General features: G+C 33.9%; 1 protein-coding gene and 2 pseudogenes across 4 annotated transcripts; all 3 read right to left on the reverse strand.

The window, feature by feature from the left end:
- Window positions 1-164: 164 nt before the first annotated feature.
- Window positions 165-4,564, reverse strand: LOC149493927 (pentatricopeptide repeat-containing protein ELI1, chloroplastic-like; annotated as a pseudogene).
- Window positions 4,565-5,766: 1,202 nt separating this feature from the next.
- Window positions 5,767-7,516, reverse strand: LOC149493928 (tetrahydroanabasine acetyltransferase pseudogene; annotated as a pseudogene).
- Window positions 7,517-9,224: 1,708 nt separating this feature from the next.
- Window positions 9,225-15,350, reverse strand: RDM4 (RNA-directed DNA methylation 4). Of its 4 annotated transcripts, none has more exons than XM_020680828.3 (11): window positions 15,127-15,350; window positions 14,950-15,042; window positions 14,759-14,850; window positions 14,502-14,573; window positions 14,339-14,380; window positions 11,964-12,103; window positions 11,768-11,886; window positions 11,370-11,448; window positions 11,211-11,284; window positions 10,856-11,123; window positions 9,225-9,532 (listed from the first exon to the last, which is right to left on the reverse strand). In XM_020680828.3, the coding sequence occupies exons 1-10, from the start codon at window positions 15,233-15,235 to the stop codon at window positions 10,864-10,866; spliced, it is 1,080 nt and encodes a 359-aa protein (XP_020536487.1). In that variant the 5' UTR covers window positions 15,236-15,350; the 3' UTR covers window positions 9,225-9,532; window positions 10,856-10,863. The 4 variants fall into 4 exon arrangements, with proteins under 4 accessions (XP_020536487.1, XP_012078837.1, XP_012078845.1 ...); XM_012223447.4 differs by having other exon boundaries at window positions 9,225-9,518; window positions 10,852-11,123; XM_012223455.4 differs by having other exon boundaries at window positions 10,852-11,123.
- Between the last annotated feature and the right edge of the window lie 3,803 nt (window positions 15,351-19,153).

Consider the following 19,153-nt stretch of genomic DNA (forward strand, 5'->3'; position numbering starts at 1 on the left):
TTTATAAAATGTTACCAAATATTTAGTCAAAATATTAAAAGCTAGTTTAAATATTATGTTACCAAATATTTAGTCAAAATACTAAAAGCTACTTAAACAGTTATATTTGGCCTTAGATTTATACAGTGTGAAGATTTTCATTGTGATGATGCTTTTATTACCTTTTACCAATGGTTTCTACAAGAGCAATATCCATTTTTGAAATGGTGAAATCGGTTAGAATCTCTTGCAATGATCTCCCTACCTTCAATTTTTGAAATCAATGCTGTTGCTTCATGGCAATCAATACACACTCTAAGATTCTTAACAATCAGAGATGTGCTAATTAACCCAAGTCCAATAGCCAATTTCTCACTATGACCTAGAACTATTTCTTCTTTTGTATCACTATCTACATTTTGCATGACCATGCTTGTGTTAGGCAAATACCCAATCTGTTTCATCTTTTCAACAAGATTTTGCACGTAACTATAGATTTTTTGGCTAAGAGGATGCGACTTATCTCCTGATTGAAAGCTATGAACTTTTTTATTAATCTCGATCCATATTCGTGTTGGGAAAATCGCTATATTCCTGCCCTTCGGACCGACTTCAAGCAGGAACAAATGAAAAAATAAAATAATGACTGAAAAATTAAAGAGAATAAATAACACGATAATTTAACGTGGAAAACTCCCCAAGTGGAGAAAAACTACGGCCGTTGCCAATCGACAATCAAGAAAAATATTCACTATGCAGTAAATTGTTACAACCATAATTACAAAATATTTTTCTACCTGACACCCTCAAAACACCTCAAATATTTTATACTCCAAGGGACTCCAAGAGACCTGCTCTAAATCCCTAATATAAAACATGCACATTCAAGTGTTTTGATGTGTTTAGAAACCTAAACCTTGGCTCCTTTTTATAGCCAATCCACCACCCTCCATTATAGCCAATCCACCACCCTCCATAAGCTCTTCTCCCCAATGTGGGATTGAGCAAAAATTTTTTTTTTTTTCTTTTGTTTTCAACAAAGGAGGCTAACAATCTCTACCTTGAAAATAAAATAAAAAAAAACACAACATTGCCTGCAACCGACAATCATAATTCTTATCGTCAAGAATTATCATACTCCACCATAAAAGAGTATCGCCACTTGGAACCACTTTACCGACTCCAAGAATTTTCCATTGGCCATGTCGGATCCCGCTAATAGTTTATGGTGCAACCCTCCTGTTGACTTTGCCGAGAATTCATTAGCCATCGACATATTTTTTCCACCACACACTTTGCATCAACTGTCAACCAATGTCGTGCGCATTTCCGTGGACTAGCTACCAATAATCCATCCTCTTCCATGGCATCTCAACAGGTAGCAATCATGCCATGAGAACACACATCTCTCAATTACATAGAGAACACATCATCTCCTTCGCCACAGGAGATCACATTAGCAGCAACAATGTTAGAGCTTCTAGCCGAATCAGCTCCACCGTTCGGGCAATCCTTCGTCACGTGTCCAGTTTGACCACAACCCCAGCAGACAACCTTCCTCTTTCCGGAGCTTTTCTTCTTTTTCCTGGTACCGACAGATAAAGCTGAATCCTCATATGATTTATTTTTCATTTCATTCAGTCTTCTCTCCTCAGTAATGAGTTTACTAACCACTTCCGCATACACCACTTCCTTACTACCATATTTCATAACAAGTTTCATGTGCTCATATGTCGAAGGAAGTGACAGGATGAGTCGGAGAGCTTTATCTTCATCTTCGGTTTGCACTCCAAGAGTTTCCAATTCAGAGACGATGCCGTTAAGAGCACTCAGGTGATCTGACAGCTTTGTACATTCTGCCATTTTCAATGTATGAAATTGCTCCTTCAAATATAACCTGTTGGATATATTTTTTCCCTGGTACAATTCTTCCAGTTTCTCCCACAACTCTTTTGTCGCGGACAATCCAAGCACATTAGCAAGAACATTTTTTGCTAGACACATGCAAATTTGACTTGCCGCTTTGATATCCAGCTCCTCCCATTCTTCATCGCTAATCTTGGATTTTTCTGAGTCTCTACTGCCACTGTCTTTTCTTGAATTCTTTCCGCTGACTGGTTTACCCTGCAAAACCTTATGCAGTCCAGACTGAATCAATACGTCTTTGACTTGCACTTGCCACAGTGCAAAATTCATTCTCCTGTCAAGTTTCTCAATCTCACATCTCATAGCCGACTTCTCAATCTCACATCTCATAGCCGACATGCTTACTTGTGCTTATAACAGTGAACCCAATAATTAGTGAAGTAAACCGATTCAGCGATACTCAGGAAAGACCACAATGATCTCCTAGACAGTATTACCATTCCACGTAAAATCCCAGTTGGGAGGAGGGGTCACAAGTGGTCCCACTTAAAATCCGGCCTTCTAGACAGAAGTTACGTGCACGGTATATTATCTGAACTTTCGTACCAGAATAACTTCAATAATTATCGTCAGGACCTTCACCACTGGTACTTAAGCACACCAAAGCAAAGCTCCACCCGCTTCAAGACTTCCAAAACTCCACCTGCTTTTAAAATAAAATAATTTCTAACAACAGTATTTCTGATGTGGAAGATCATACTAAGCCGCAACCACAGTGCATACTTACAATTTAAATTACAAGAAATTATTCTAACACTAAAAGCTCCGCCTAACAACCAGGCTCTGATACCACTTGTTGGGAAAATCGCTATATTCCTGCCTTTCGGACCGACTTCAAGCAGGAATAAATGAGAAAATAAAATAATGACAAAGAAATTAAAGAGAATAAATAACACAATAATTTAACGTGGAAAACTCCCCAAGTAGAGAAAAACCACAGTCGTTGCCAAACGACAATCAAGAAAAATATTCACTATGCGGCGAATTGTTACAACCACAATTACAAAATATTTTTCTACCCGACATCCTCAAAACACCTCAGATATTTTATACTCCAAGGGACTCCAAGAGACTTGCTCTAAATCCCTAATATAAAACACATTCAAGTGTTTTGGTGTGTTTAGAAACCTAAACCTTGGCTCCTTTTTATAGCCAATCCACCACTCTCCATAAGCTCTTCTCCCCGAAGTGGGATTGAGCAAAAATTTTTTTTTTTTTCTTTTGTTTTCAACAAAGGAGGCTAACAGTTCGAGCCTTCTCTTTTCTTATTCCTCTATTTAGCATCAATCTTCTTATATTTGCTACACTCTCCAAGTCCCCTATAAGTCCATAGAAGTTGGAAAGCAACATGTAAGCCCCAGCTTCTTGAGGCTCTAATTCAAGTAACCTTTTCCCAGCAATCCTTGCTAGCTCTATGTTCATGTGAGAGCAACAAGAGCTAAGAAATGCGGTCAAGAGCCTTGCATCTGGTTTTATTGGCATATTTTCAATAAAACTATAGGCATCATTGAGGCAACCGGCTCGAGCAAGTAGATCCACCATGCATGTATAATGCTTCATAATAGGTGTTAGAGAGTACTTATATACCATTGTGTTAAACACCCTCCACCCTTCATGTACTAATCTTGCGTGACTGCATGCATACAAGGCACCTAAGAAGGTGATCTTGTTTGGCACAACACCATATCTTTCCATTGCATCAAATGCCATAAGAGCTTCAATTCCTTGTCCATTTTTTCCATAACCCGCAATCAAAGAAGTCCAAGAAACCACATTCTTAATGCTTATATGCTTAAAACACAAACATGCATCCTCCATACACCCACATTTAGCATACATGTCAACTATTGCATTTGCAACAGGTAAATATAAATCAAACCCATAATTAATCACCAACCCATGGATGTGTCTACCGTTAACCAGAGCTGCAAAATCAGCACAAATAGAAAGAACAGTCACCACAGTAATAACATCAATTTTTGCTCCTTCTAACCTCATTCTCTCAAAGAAAAACAAAGCAGAACTCTTTTCTGAATTTGAGCAAGCCCTGAAATCAAAGAATTCCAAGATCCCTCATCACGTTCATCCATGTATTAAACATGCCAATTGCCTTTGATGTCAAATGACACCGGCACAGCGCAGAAATCATACTGTTGGTAGCCACAACATCTCTTTCAGGCATTTCAACAAACACATTATAAGCGTGTCTAATATCATTGCATTTCGAGTACATATCAAGAAGGGAAGTCATTAAAATCACACCTCTATTGAACCCGTGTTTAAGCAGCAAGCAGTGAGCCTGTTTTCCTTCCTCCAAAGCAGCAAGTTTGCCACAGGCTCTTAGGAATGGGGAGAGAATGAATTCTGTGCATTTGAGCCCTGTCTTTTGGAGCTCATAAAATAGAGTAATGGCATATCGGCTTTTCCCTCTGTTTACTGGTGAGGTGATCGTCTTAACGCAGGACAAATTCATACTTTCAGACAAAATTAAGTAACGAATAATGTTAGTTCTTATTCTGTTTGATATATACTAATTAATTGAAATTATTATTTTATACAGATGAGTTGGTGTTTGAGAATCAAATGCTTAAGATGAGAGGCCTAGTGTATAGAATATACTGTATTTTCCAATTTTACTCTATTTTGATTTTTCTATCAATTTTATTCTAATTTTGACTTTTTATAACATAGCATCCTTAATTGCAAATAAAAATGAAATTGCAAATTAAAAAAAAATATTTTTATCCTTTTTAAGTATAATGTCTTATTATTTAATTGATGCCTTGTCAAACGCATTTGTCACACTGCAATTGTAATAAAATTTATAATTTGATAGTCCTGGCAGCCGCTTTTCCATGTGGATTTTTTTTTTTTTTTTTTTTTTTTTTTGTCTGAAATGTTATACTTGTAATGTAAGAATGGTAGAATACGAATTCTAAGACAAGAGGACATAGAAGAATCTTGGAACATGTAACAGTTTATATAAATACTCTTATAAATACACTCAAACTTGTTGATATTCGCACGACAAGAATATTTGTAATGCTATTGTTGGACTTTTAGTGTAACTATAATTGAGGAAAGAAATCTCAATAACATGAGATGATCATCTTAAGGTATAACACTAATTAAATATTTGTCATCAGTTAAGAAATCCGTTCTCAGTCTATATATATATATATATATATATATATATATATATATATGTTTTGATACAAAATCAAAAGGTTCAAATTTCAGAAATTTCAACTTTAAGAATCAAAATCAAGTCTAATGTGAAATGATTAAAGGCTTTGCTGGTATTACTGATTTGAATCTCTCCAAACCACTGAAAATTTTTATTAATTTATTAGTATTTTTTAAATCACTGATATCTGGATCCTATTATCGGAGGTAGTCTAATTCAGCTCGTTGCTTAATCACAGTTAAGACTCATCACTTCTCCTATAGGTGCCTTTAGTGGGGATCGACCCGAGAGTTTTTCCCACATGCTCAACCTACATTGGCAACTGAGCTACAACCTGTAGGTTTATTAATTAGTTATTTAAAGTGAAAATTTATCTCATCTTATATAGTCAGTTTTGTTATTTAGTCTCGTTTATTCTCTTACCAGTTAAAAAAAAAAAAAAGATTATTTTTTTGTGCATTAGAGCTTGTTCTTAGCTTTTAGCGGATTTGTATATATATTAGGTTTGGATTATACCAAATCTATAAAAATAACAAACAATCAACATTTATCAACTAATAACTATGTTAAATCAACTATACGCTAATAATATTAGAAAACACTGGGTCATGATCAAGAATTGACCATTTAAAGTAAAATAAAAAAAATATATAACAAAGACATACACTCTTAATTTTATTCAAGTTGCCACTGAAAGATGAAATAAAATAATATAAAGCATGCATTTGTAACTTAATTCAAAATATATGACATTTGATGAACAGATACAAATAACAGGAAACAGAACCTTTTTTTTGTCACCAATATATGTATATTAGGGAAAATGATCATCAGTTTCATCTCCGACCTTCAAGAGAGCATCCATCTCTTCCTTGAACCTAGGCATGGCAGCTCTTGGGAGAGAAACAAGAACTCTAACCCCACCTTTCATGGAAGGATCCAAATTACAAGGTGGCAAGAAAATACACAAAGCCACATAACCAAACATATTCCAAGGCACTGGAATTATATTCACTGCACCTTTCCAACCAAAATCAATTTCTTCCAGTAAACCCAATTGTCTCCAATCTGTCAAAACCATAGTTGATCCAATACCACCTTCAATCTTTATATTTAGCTCTACAATCTTCTCCATTGTCTTTATATGACTCCAAATGTAATTTTCATTAGAAGCTATTTTCTTGCTTTCTTTTATAAGTTTCACAACCCTAGAAAGTGGCCCTTCATTTAGGTCCCTACCCATTAATTCTACATGTGAAGGAGCAATAGCATTCCCATAATATCCACTAGGTAAAGGTGGATTATGTAAAAGATGCCTTATTCCCATAGTTAAGGATAACATAGTTTTCTCATTTGGGTTAAACATAAAAGCTCTGAATCTTGCTCTCCAAATATAAGCACCAAGAACTTCAAGCGTAGTGAAACTTTCTTTCAGTGTTTCTTCTTCGTTATTATTATTCCTAGTATATTCCTTCTTTAGGTTAATTTTCAGTTTTCTTATACTTTCACTATTCACATTAAAGCATTCATGCAAAATGTCAGTAGTTGGTAAATATGGTGATTTTGCTAAATGAGACTTGTCTATTAGGAATTGGAGAGGCTCTTTATTAGGTTTACCTACCAATCTTTCCCTTTCCCATACTGGTTTAACTGTAGGCTCAGTTTTTCCACTTGCAAGTTCAGCCATGGCAGTAAAGAACTGAGCTGCACCAAACCCATCACAGACTGAGTGTGATAAGCCTATTCCAATCGTAAAACCCCCACAAGAAAATTTAGTCACTTGAAATACTAGAGGGTGATAGCCAAAATCATTCTCCGATGGAAAATCAAAAACAAACCTTTTTGCAATTTCAACATCAATACCATCAAAATAATTAAGAGAAGAAAGTTGAATATTGACATTTGCTTCTAAAAATGGAACACCATCTCCATTGCAAGTCATAACAAGTCTTCCATTACTTCCCCTCTTAAGCTTCCCAGCCAAAGGATGGTAATGCACTAAAACCTTAGAAATAGCTTCTTTAATCACACTTGCGGGGTCAGAATTTCCCTGAAAATTAAATTTTGATGCAAGATCATGGCCATTTAAATTACCATTAGACACAAAACTAGGTTTTGCTTTATACACATAAATGCTTTGACACAGAATTTCAATATTTTGGTCATTATCAATAGTAGAAAAAGAAAGAACCTCAAAAGGGGTAGGTTTGTCTGGTTTAACAAGAACAACCTCTTTTTTTTCAAGAGAAAAAGGAATTTCAAAAGGGGTAGGTTTATCTGGTTTAACAAGAACAACCTCTTTCTTTTCAAGAGAAAAAGGAATACTGTTACTCTTATGGTAGGCTTCCATGGAAGAAGAAGGTAAAAGAAGGGGCAATCAATGAAAATAGAACCAGTCTATAATAATTGAAAAGGCAGTGTGAAACTAAATCTTGGGAATGAGTTGACTTATATAGAGAAAGCATTTGTTCTTATCCATCCACTATCAAGAAGTGATCATAATACTAAAAGGGCCCAGTTTCCAAGATTTTCAAATAATATTGTTAATAGATTTTGACATGGGGCTGTAGGTGAGAAACAAATCATGACTTGGAAGGCTTACCGCGAATTTCTAGCTTTTTGGATATGGGTGTAAGCAAGTAAGTAGCTACTTGAGCAGATTTTTTAATGTAAAGCAACCTTAAATGACAATAGTTTATAGATAATATATCAACTGTTAGCACAGATAGAACAATAGGTCGGATAAATTAGTACATCTACTTTTATATTTTATTCATATAATTATATCGTGCAAGAGTGTAAAATTTTGAGTTAACTCTCTCGTCATACTCCAAGTTTTAAACCTCTCAATACTAACGACCGCTAACCTTTGAATCTCCACGGAAACCTTTGAATCTCCACGGATAGAGGGAGGGAGAGGCCAGGGGTGACCCGTCTCCTCAGCAAAAATTTTTCTCAAAAATTCACCTCTAAATTTCTAAAAATTTTCAATTTCATCTCTTAAAATAGTGTACTTTTTTTTAATTTAACCCCTCCTGAGTTTTGAAAGAATCTTTTCGGCTGCTTTGTCTTCAATCATGGCTCCATCACTGAATCTCATGATCTTGCATGTAAATTTAGCACCAAGGGGTATTCAACTAATATCTTGTAAAAGTAACAACTTCAAGCTTTGCGCTTGTAGGTAAAATTTTCGTCGGCGGTCTAGTTACTCCGATTCAACCAACCGTTGTTTATTTATAATTATTTATTGTGCTTACGAATGTTATGTTTTTTTAAACCTATTCTATAATAGAAGATGAAAAATCAACTTGCACTGTTATACGGTTCTATGGTTGCCGCCTGTTCTGCGACTGTAAGAAAGCGCGTGTTCAGATGATGTATGGTTTTTAGTGGAGAAATATAGATAGAGAGATGCAAAATTAATGCTTCCCACTACTGTATTTTATGATAGTGTTTGAGAACAAGTCCAGATATTTTTTTACAAGAAAAAAATTATATATATCTACAGAGACTTCTTACCAGACATTTATAATATATACATGAAACCAATGTTTTCCTACTCCACAACAAATTCCCTCCAATTCTTTATTAAAACTTATCTATAATTTTTTTTTAAATGTGACTCATTAATAATAATACAGAGAATTACGAATATTCATATAGACCAGATATAAAATTTTACTATTACTAGATAATAGAGTTTACTGATCTTTTAGCGAAATAAAGAAATTCATATCATTTTGAATAATGAAACTAAAACTTAAAAAATACAATATAATATATTTAGTGGAGAAATATAGATAGAGAGATGCAGAATTAATGCTTCCCAGTACTATATTATATAATAGTGTTTGAGTACAAGTCCAGCTATTTTTTTACAAGAAAAAAAAAAAATATATATATATATATATATATATCTACAGAGACTTCTTACCAGACATTTATAATATATGCATGAGACCAATGTTTTCCTACTCCACAACAAATTCCCTCCAATTCTTTATGAAAACTTATCTATCATTTTTTTTTTAAAAAAAAATGTGACTCATTAATAATAATACAGAGAATTACAAATATTCATATAGACCAGATATAGAATTTTACTATTACTAGGTAATAGAGTTTGCTGATCTTTTAACGAAATAAAGAAATTCATATCATTTTGAATAATAAAACTAAAACTAAAAAAGTACAATATTATATCTTTCCGTTTTGAATTGATTTAACAAAATATATAAATCTTCATAGCAACAACTAGTCTATTAATTGATTTGAACGCCAAAATAATAACTTCTCTGGATCTTCTATACCTAGGTTGTTTTTCCAAGAATTTGCAACATATGACGAACACAAATGAGGTTTCACCATTATGCATCAATAGAAGAACAAGCCGCACCACCAAACTCTATCAATTAAAGATCCACACCTGTAAATCAATATCTAAAATTTACAACCAAATAAAATCAAATATCATATTTTTATTTAGTAATAAGCCCTCACAAATAAAAGATAAAAAAACTTCAAATACGAAGACAAAACAATAATAACAAAAACAAACAAAAAAGACACATTTGTTATGAGAAAAACATATATGAGTTTATTAAAGTGAATAAATGATTAAAAACAAAAGAAGATAATTAAAAGGAAGAGTGATTATTAAAATTTATAAAATTAAATAAGGAATATCATGTAAATTGTTATTAAAATTAAAATTATCAAATGTTCTTAATGGTTATTTATATGTCAAATACAATTTCAACAAATGAGTTACCAAATGCTCTAAAATTAATAGCTACCAATGGCACTAACTTCCGACTACGATGAAAGCAGTCCAATACATTTGGATATGCAATTGGAGTGGGTATAAATGAATTTGAGACGACTAATAAAACTATTTTTGAAATAAATTCTAGCTGATAAAATATAGGTTTTAAGTTTTTTAAGTGTCCACTTTCTGTTATTCACTGTGAGTAAAAATGGTACTTCAAAAATTAAACTTTAACTATGAATAGTTGTCTAATAAGAAATGATGAAACAAATTCATTTTTATAATAAACTTTTCTTTTGACAATTTGAAAAACAAAAACAAAAACCACCACACCAAACAAGAAGAGATTCACCTTGAACACTATAGAAAATATTACAAAACCCAAAGTAAATTACACCTATTACCACAAGAAATTCAATATTTGGATGAGGAAAAGATACGATTTTATCCCAACAGTTTAACATAATTAACTACGTTGTCCTTACATTTTAAAAATTACACTATTATATCTTTGTTAATTATCTCGTTTAAACGAAATTATCATTCCATCCATTATTTGAGATTTAAGCCGTTAATGGATCCAGACTTAAGCCATTGATGGATCCAAACGACATGGATAAAATAGTGTAATTTTTTTAAAAATAAAAAGACAAAGTAATTAATTATATCAAAATATAACAACAAAAAAGAACAAAAAAACAGTATCACCCTGCACATTTGAGACAACACAAAGAAACAAGGTCAATTAGCAATTAGTCATTCTGTTAAAATTTATAAACAAGCATGGCAATTTGCATACATGGTCAACCGAAAAGGCTTCTGCAGAATCCTTCCAACGTTGATTGAAAAGGTGTTACCTACAAACTAAAGTGATGACAAAGAAAACTAGCCACAGACATGCAGGAACCTGTTCAGCTAGCACAAGACTTACAACTGAAGAGAAATTTATCATAGAGAGAGAGATAGAAGAGGTAGCGAGTCTAAAACATACTTACTACAAATATCATCTCCAATCTTCATCATCGTAGTTGGATTTAACATCATCGCCCTCATAGTCAAAAGCATCGTCATCATCATAATTCCCATCCTCAAATATAACCGCATCTTTGGACAAGCGACGCCTCAATTCCTCAAATTCTGAAGATCCAGTGGTAGAATCACCATGTTCTTCTGATTCTGCAGTAGATGCTTCACTCTTCTCTTCATCTTCATCTTCCTCTAGAGATGTTTCATCAGGATAATCATTTCGTGGATGATCCTCAGCTGAGAACCATTAAAGGAAAGAAGAATCAGCATGAAAGAGGAGTTAATTGACTTCAGGCACTGAACTAGGACCAGAATTGACCATACCATTTGAATCATCGCTATCATAGTCAGATTCATCATCTGGCCCATCATAGAATTCTTCATCCTCCACCCGTACCCTGACAACGTAATCCCTTCCAATTACGAAATGGCAATAAAAATGCAAGAGGTCAACTAAACATATACGAGACATGTGATACTCACAGTGGAAATGGGCTCAAAGAATCTTTATCATCTATATCCATGTCATCCCTCACAGTATAATAGTCATACACATAATCATCTGCAGATAACATGTGATAAACAAGAGTCCATCAAGAAATGTTACATGACCAATATCCAAAACCAACTATTAGAGAAAGGGCTAACTTAATTGATAATTGCTCGGTGCAGTGATTACAAAAGTGAAAAACATGTCCCAGGAAGTAATACCTTTCCCTCTTCCTAAACTTTCAAAAATGCTATCACTGAATGAGCAGGTACATGTATGGCATTGCATATGATATAAATAATTATAAAAACCAAAATTCACATTATTCCTGAATTCTAAAAGCTACACATCAAATAATATTCTTCAATGCAAATCAACGAAGAAGTATTACCTTGCTTGGACATGTAATCATGTACATCAGATTCAACCTGTGCTGCAGCACTGGGAATAAACTCTCTAAGTAAAGGCAGATAGCTAGCAAGAATCCTCTGATCTTCCAAAGACATAACTCTGCAATTGAATCCTCAAGATTCAACAAATTTTGAACATACAAAAGACAAACTGAGTACCACAATGACAGAACTTACTCCTCTTCTTCCATCTCCGCATCAATGCGAACAACATCATAGAAGTGGCACATGTCATGTAATTTTTTATCATGTGATTCCTCTTTGTTTCTCCTGCGGCTCCGCCATATTTGTTGAAAACGAGCATTTTGAGCCAATATCTAGTAGAAAGGGGGAACCATGTGAAACAAGGCTGTATGGAATAGGTGTAATGCAGACATCGATTTGAGCACGCCAAGGATCATAAACTAGATACCTACCCACTCCAAATATACATTTTGAGATAAAACCAGGACTCAAACTAAAGTATTAGGTTGCTTAGAATTGCTTTCAAAATGAAACTGATACAATATTCATCTCAAAAACCATCTTAAAAAAGGCCTGATTATGATACAAGTAGCTATAAGCGACCGACATGCCTATCAAACCACACAAAATTTCTTTTGGTGCTCAAATCTAGATCAGTGAGTCCAGAATTGGATGGACAGCTATACTGCTTGAGAGACGATCTCTTCAAGCTTATACATATAACCAGCTAAAAATAAAATTGAAGTGGCTTGGCTCACTTCATTGAAAACTTACCATTTTGAGCATGGAAATGGAACTCATATAGTTGATGTCAATGGTCTCTGCTATTAACAAAATAACTACCGAATTCCATAATGAATTTGATGCAGCTAGGGAAAAAGAGATGGATGGATTTTTTCTAATTTAATCCTCAAATATGAAGTTCATATTTCTCTTGTAAGCTTTACAATTAGGAAGTCAAATATTTAATACTATTTAGGAGTGGTTATTGTCATCAGGAACATTTAGAGACTTATTTGCTTCCTTTCCTATTAGTATTGGTTTTAATCTTCCTAGTTCACAATTTCTAATCCTAGCAGTAGGATTAATCATTAAAATCTTTGTAAGTACCTTGTAACCTAGTTATTTTCTTCAGTTTTTTCACAATGAGATTAAGATTATTTGATTTGGAACGCTTCACATCTGCTTTTCTCTCTTTTCTTTCTCCCCCTCATCTCCTGCTGCTACCTTCCCTCAGCAGCTAAAGTACCTCATGTACTGTTCACAGCCTCAACAATCTCCAATTTCTTTTGTTTTCTCACTCTAGCTGTCTAGCAAGCTCCAATTCAATCTTCTAACCTCAAACTCTCCTTCTGCATTCAACCTAAATTCAAATCTCAGAAATTGTTTCGGGATCGTCCACCATAAAAGCTTTCATTGGCTGGTTCCTCAACATGTCATATATAAGAATCATAAACCAAATAATATTCAAGCTTAGCTTAACTGAGCATAGCCTTCCTTTTGACTTACAGGGACATCTATATTGATCACGCTGTGCCTTGGAATAATTACATCCCTGGAAGTTCTGAAGATGAGTAAAAGAATCATACCCCAATCTAAAAGGTGACAAACTTAACAACAGAAAAGGTTTGAAATTTCACATTGATATATCAGATTATACTTTACACCCTTGGAAACCTGGTTGCACATCAGAAGCATTCTAAACCATAAAATATCAACAAAAAAAAAAGGATGTGCCCAAAGCAACAATTCAATGGTTCAGTATGTAATGCATCATATATAAAACAAAAGATATTGCGGTCCTTGTATTAAGATAATCACTGTGTTAGGAATGAGACTCCAAGCCCAAGGCCTTATCTGGTTATAAGCAAAGCCAATGAGAGGAGCAAGTTTGGCGATCAAGAAAGGGGAGAGACACGTCACACAGTTAGTTTGCTTTAGTCAGTATTTATAGAGCTTCTTTTGGAGAGAGAGGTATCTTTTGTAATGAGTATCTTTTTGGGCAGAATTGTTCTGCACGGGCTTTAGCCTGGGGGTTGATTTATCAGCCAGCTATCTCTTATTTCCTTGTCATTAGTTCTTTTGTTCCTTCCTTCCTTATTGACTATAATTTTCAGATTCACCAGTAATACAAGTATATTCTCTCCTAGTTCTACTCATCCATTCTTCTCCATTAGTTGATTGTTGGGTTAAATTATTTACAACGTTCACTTCTCTATCACAATGAGAATACCAAGTAGCTAACTGATAATATCCTTATTATGGAAGATATTAAATGACACATGTGATCAATTCACATGGCTTTGTAAGACTCACATGCTGACAGCTAAACCTGCCCAAGAATGATTATTATCAAAAGAACAGAAATACAACGACGAGTGTATCAACAATGGAAAACCAAAAATTATCACTCAAGAACAACTTCAAAGTGAAAATACACCCATAAATTTAATAAAATCTTAGAAGAAAAACTCTATGATTAGCATAATATCCAATATTCACAAATGAATGAAGTCATTACAGGTCAATGCAAATGAAATACACCATAATTCAGGCTCAACAGTAAAATAAATTTCCGGTATATATACCTCTTGATTTTTTCTAGCCTTTGACAAAAGCTGCTCTTGTTTCTGTAGGCATCATATAGGAAATGCTGAGTGTTAAATACAGTTGAGTGATAGAGACTTTGAACAACTATAAGAGGAAGTTTGGTTAAGTTATTTAAAATTGAAAGAGAGAGCGAAAACTTACACTGTCATTTCTAAAGGTCTGTTTTTGTTCTCGATTTTTCGCTATACCTTCTACTACATCACCTGAACTGGGCTATAAAAGAAAGATTAAATCAATTGAGGAAAAGTACAACAAAACAGAAATTAAAAGCATTGCAATTGAAACAGACAACCTATTCATAATCCAAAAACTTGAATATAAGCAGAAAAAATATGCACTCTTGAGCAGATGACTAAAAGGAAATATTCAAACAAAAGCATTCACATTCACATATATACCACGAATGATTGCAATACATCAATAGTGGCCTTGGAGTGGTTAACTGTCTCAATGTGCTGTACAAAAACCTTCTTGGTCCTCAACTCCTCGACTGCGAAAGATGAAGAACAATTCTTCTTAGTAGATGAAGGCAACGACCAAAATTACAGCCAGAAATTTGAAAAATATCGGAAAAGCAAAAGTTGAATACCTTTTGTAGGACTTGATGATGATTCACCGCCAATTGACAGCTTCTCGAAATCCAACAGCGGTCGCTTCGATGGCCTCTCATTGATTTCCAACCCTACAATAAATCAGAACGAAACAAAATTTAAGCAGTGAAGCGGAGATAAGCAAAAAGAGAAGAAAAAAAATTACTTCAACTCACAGAAAGCGTCGAGTCGTGACTGGTTAGCCTTACGCTTAACCCTAACAACAACCGGCTTCTCGTCGATGAATTTGGGTGGAGTCGAAGAGCTTTCGCCGACGGTCGCCATGAAATGTTAGGGTTTGATGAGTTTTTGGTTAGAATTTTGAGTCAAGAAGCACTCGCTGTTCTAAAATAAAAGGAGGGAAGTCGAGTTGAGAGGTTTTTGCCTCTGTACGGTGTACAATGCCACTTGGAGTTGGAGACTTGGAGGTGCAATTTCTCGGGTCGGGTTGGCGGGTTACCTGAATACATTTTATGATTTTTTTTTTTTTAATATCTATAATAACAAATATTATAGGTCAATACAATATTCTTTATGATACATTGAAAAATTTTATATTTTTAGTCCATTAATTTTATATTTTTATATGAATATATTAATTAAATTGTACATAATTTTTATTTTAGCATTGAGGAAGGAGGAAATCAAATTCCATTCAATATTTCATTTGTATAAATGTGCGCATATTTTTTGTCACATAATTACAATTAAAAAAAAATATATATATATATATATATATATATATATATATATATATTGTTGGGAAAATTGTTATTTTCCCGCCCTTCGGACCGGCTTCAAGCAGGAACAAATGAAAAAATAAAATAATGACTGAGAAATTAAAGAGAATAAATAACACAATAATTTAATATGGAAAACTCCCCAAGTGGAGAAAAACCACAGCCGTTGCCAAACAACAATCAAGAAAAATATTCACTATGCGGCAAATTGTTGCAACCATAATTACAAAATATTTTTCTACCCAACACCCTCAAAAAACACCCCAAATATTTTATACTCTAAGAGACTTGCTCTAAATTCCTAATATAAAACACGTTCAAGTGTTTTTGGTGTGTTTTGGTGTGTATAGAAACTTAAACATTGGCTTCCTTTTATAGCCAATTCAAACACCCTCAAAACTCAATCTCCGGATGTGGGATTGAGCACAACCAATTTTTTTTATATTTTTTTCTTTTGTTTTCAACAAAGGCGGCTAACAATCTCCACCTTGAAAATAAAATTTAAAAAAAAAAAAACACAACATTGTCCGCTACCGACAATCATAATTCTTATCGTTAAGAATTATCATACTCCACCATAAAAGAGTATCGCCACTTGGAACCACTTTACCGACTCCAAGAATTTTCCATCGGCCATGTCGGATCCCGCTAATAGTTTATGGTGCAACCCTCCTGTTGACTTTTCTGAGAGTTCATTAGCCATCGACATATTTTTTTCCACCACACACTTTGCATCAACTGTCAACCAATGCCGTGCACATTTCCGTGGACCAGCTACCAATAATCCATCATCTTCTATGGCATCTCAACGGGTAGCAATCATGCCATGAAGACACACATCTCTCAATTACAGAGAGATCATATCATCTCCTTCGCCACAGAAGATCACATTGGCAGCAACAACGTTAGAGCTTCTAGCCGAATCAGCTCCACCGTTCGGGCAATCCTTCCTCACGTGTCCAATTTGACCACAAACCCAGCAGACAACCTTCCTCTTTCCGGAGCTTTTATTCTTTTTCTTGGTACCGACAAATAAAGATGAATCCTCATATGATTTATTTTTCATTTCATTCAGTCTTCTCTCCTCAGTAAGGAGCTTACTAACCACATCCGCATACACCACTTCCTTATTACCATATTTCAGAACAGGTTTCATATGCTCATATGTCGAAGGAAGTGACAGGATGAGTCGGAGAGCTTTATCTTCATCTTCGGTTTGCACTCCAAGAGTTTCTAATTCAGAGACGATGCCGTTAAGAACACTCGGGTGATCTGACAGCTTTGTACCTTCCACCATTTTCAACGTATGAAATTGTTCCTTCAAATATAACATGTTGGATATATTTTTTCCCTGGTACAATTCTTCCAGTTTCTCCCACGACTCCTTTGTCGTGGACAATCCAAGCACATTAATAAGAACATTTTTTGCTAGACACATGCGAATTTGACTTGCCGCTTTGATATCCAGCTCTTCCCATTCTTCATCGCTAATCTTGGATTTTTCTGAGTCTCTACTGCTACTGTCTTTTCCTGAATTCTTTCCGCTGTCTGGTTTACCCTTCAAAACCTTATGCAGTCCAGATTGAATCAACACGTCTTTGACTTGCACTTGCCACAGTGCAAAATTCATTCTCCCGTCAAATTTCTCAATCTCACATCTCATAGCCGACATGCTTACTTGTGCTTATAACAGTGAACCCAATAATTAGTGAAGTAAACCAATTCGGTAATACCCAGGAAAGATCACAATGATCTCCTAGACAATATTACCATTCCACGTAAAATCTCAGTTGGATGGAGGAGTCACAAGTGGTCCCACTTAAAATTCGGCCTTCTAGACAGAAGTTACGTGCACGGTATATTATTAGAACTTTCGTATCAGAATAACTTCAATAATTATCGTCAGGACATTCACCACCGGTGCTCAAGCACACCAAAGCAAAACTCCACCTGCTTTTAAAATAAAATAATTTCTAACAACAGTATTTCTGATGTGGAAGATCAGACTAAGCCGCAACCACAGTGCATACTTATAATTACAAGAAATTATTTTAATACTAAAAGCTTCGCCTAACAACTAGGCTCTGATACCACTTGTTGGGAAAATTGCTATTTTCCCACCCTTCGGACCGGCTTCAAGCAGGAACAAATGAGAAAATAAAATAATGACTGAGAAATTAAAGAGAATAAATAACATGATAATTTAACGTGGAAAACTCCCCAAGTGGAGAAAAACCACGGCCGTTGCCAAACGACAATCAAGAAAAATATTCACTATGCGGCAAATTGTTACAACCACAATTACAAAATATTTTTCTATCCGACACCCTCAAAAAACACGCCAAATATTTTATACTCCAAGGGACTCCAAGAGACTTGCTCTAAATCTCTAATATAAAACACATTCAAGTGTTTTTGGTGTGTATAGAAACCTAAACATTAGCTTCCTTTTATAGCCAAACACCCTCAAAACTCAATCTCCAGATGTGGGATTGGGGAGATTGTGGGATTGAGCACAACCAATTTTTTTTATATTTTTTTCTTTTGTTTTCAACAAAGGCGGCTGACACACACACACACACACATATATATATATATATATATACAAATTAAAATTTGTTTATTTATTATTATAATTAGTTAATTTTTTTATTAAATTGAGCACTATATTTATATATATTTATATAAATTAAAAGGAGTATTACATATAATTTTTTATCTTTTTATAAAAATTATTTCGTATTTGAAATTTTTATATTTTAATTTATTGAATTTAAAAATATATATTTAAATATATTATATATAAAAATTCGATTGAGCCGTATTGAATTCGGTTAAACTTTTCCGTTCAATAAGCTCCATGTCTTCACAAGTTCAATGGCCAGTCCAATTCTTAGAATATTGTAATAAAATGATATAAATTACGAAAAAATAATTATTATCCTTTTATCATACTCACGCACCAATGTAAAATATTTTTAATTACAAAGGATTATAAAAATATCATAAATCTTTATAAGGAATATAGAAAAGGTCGAGCTGTCTTCCATATTACCATATATAAATGTACCATTTATGCTTATAAGATATGAAATAAATAAGTTGCCATTATAAAATTTTAAATAGGGTTGTCCAAAGTTAAGAAATTTTTTTAGTGGTACATTTTTTTTATCTAGAGAAATTAAACAGGATTGATCAAAATATCAAAATTTTATTATTAAAATTTTGTTTTAACAATCGAAATCCGCTATGTGAATTATTTATTTCTATTTTACTCTATCATAGTAATATATTTCTTATTAATATCCAAATACAGCGAATCTTTCAAAATAATTTCTCTCCATATACTTACAGGTTTATCTCTTCCTCGTTTAACAATTTCAATCATTAACATATTATATTTACAAATTAAAGCACCTAAAAATCTATGTATAACATGATTAGACCATTGTAGATGTCCTTC

Source organism: Jatropha curcas, chromosome 9, assembly GCF_041381405.1.
Source record: "Jatropha curcas cultivar XTBG-Jc1 chromosome 9, XTBG_Jcur_1.0, whole genome shotgun sequence".
NCBI lineage: Eukaryota > Viridiplantae > Streptophyta > Magnoliopsida > Malpighiales > Euphorbiaceae > Jatropha > Jatropha curcas.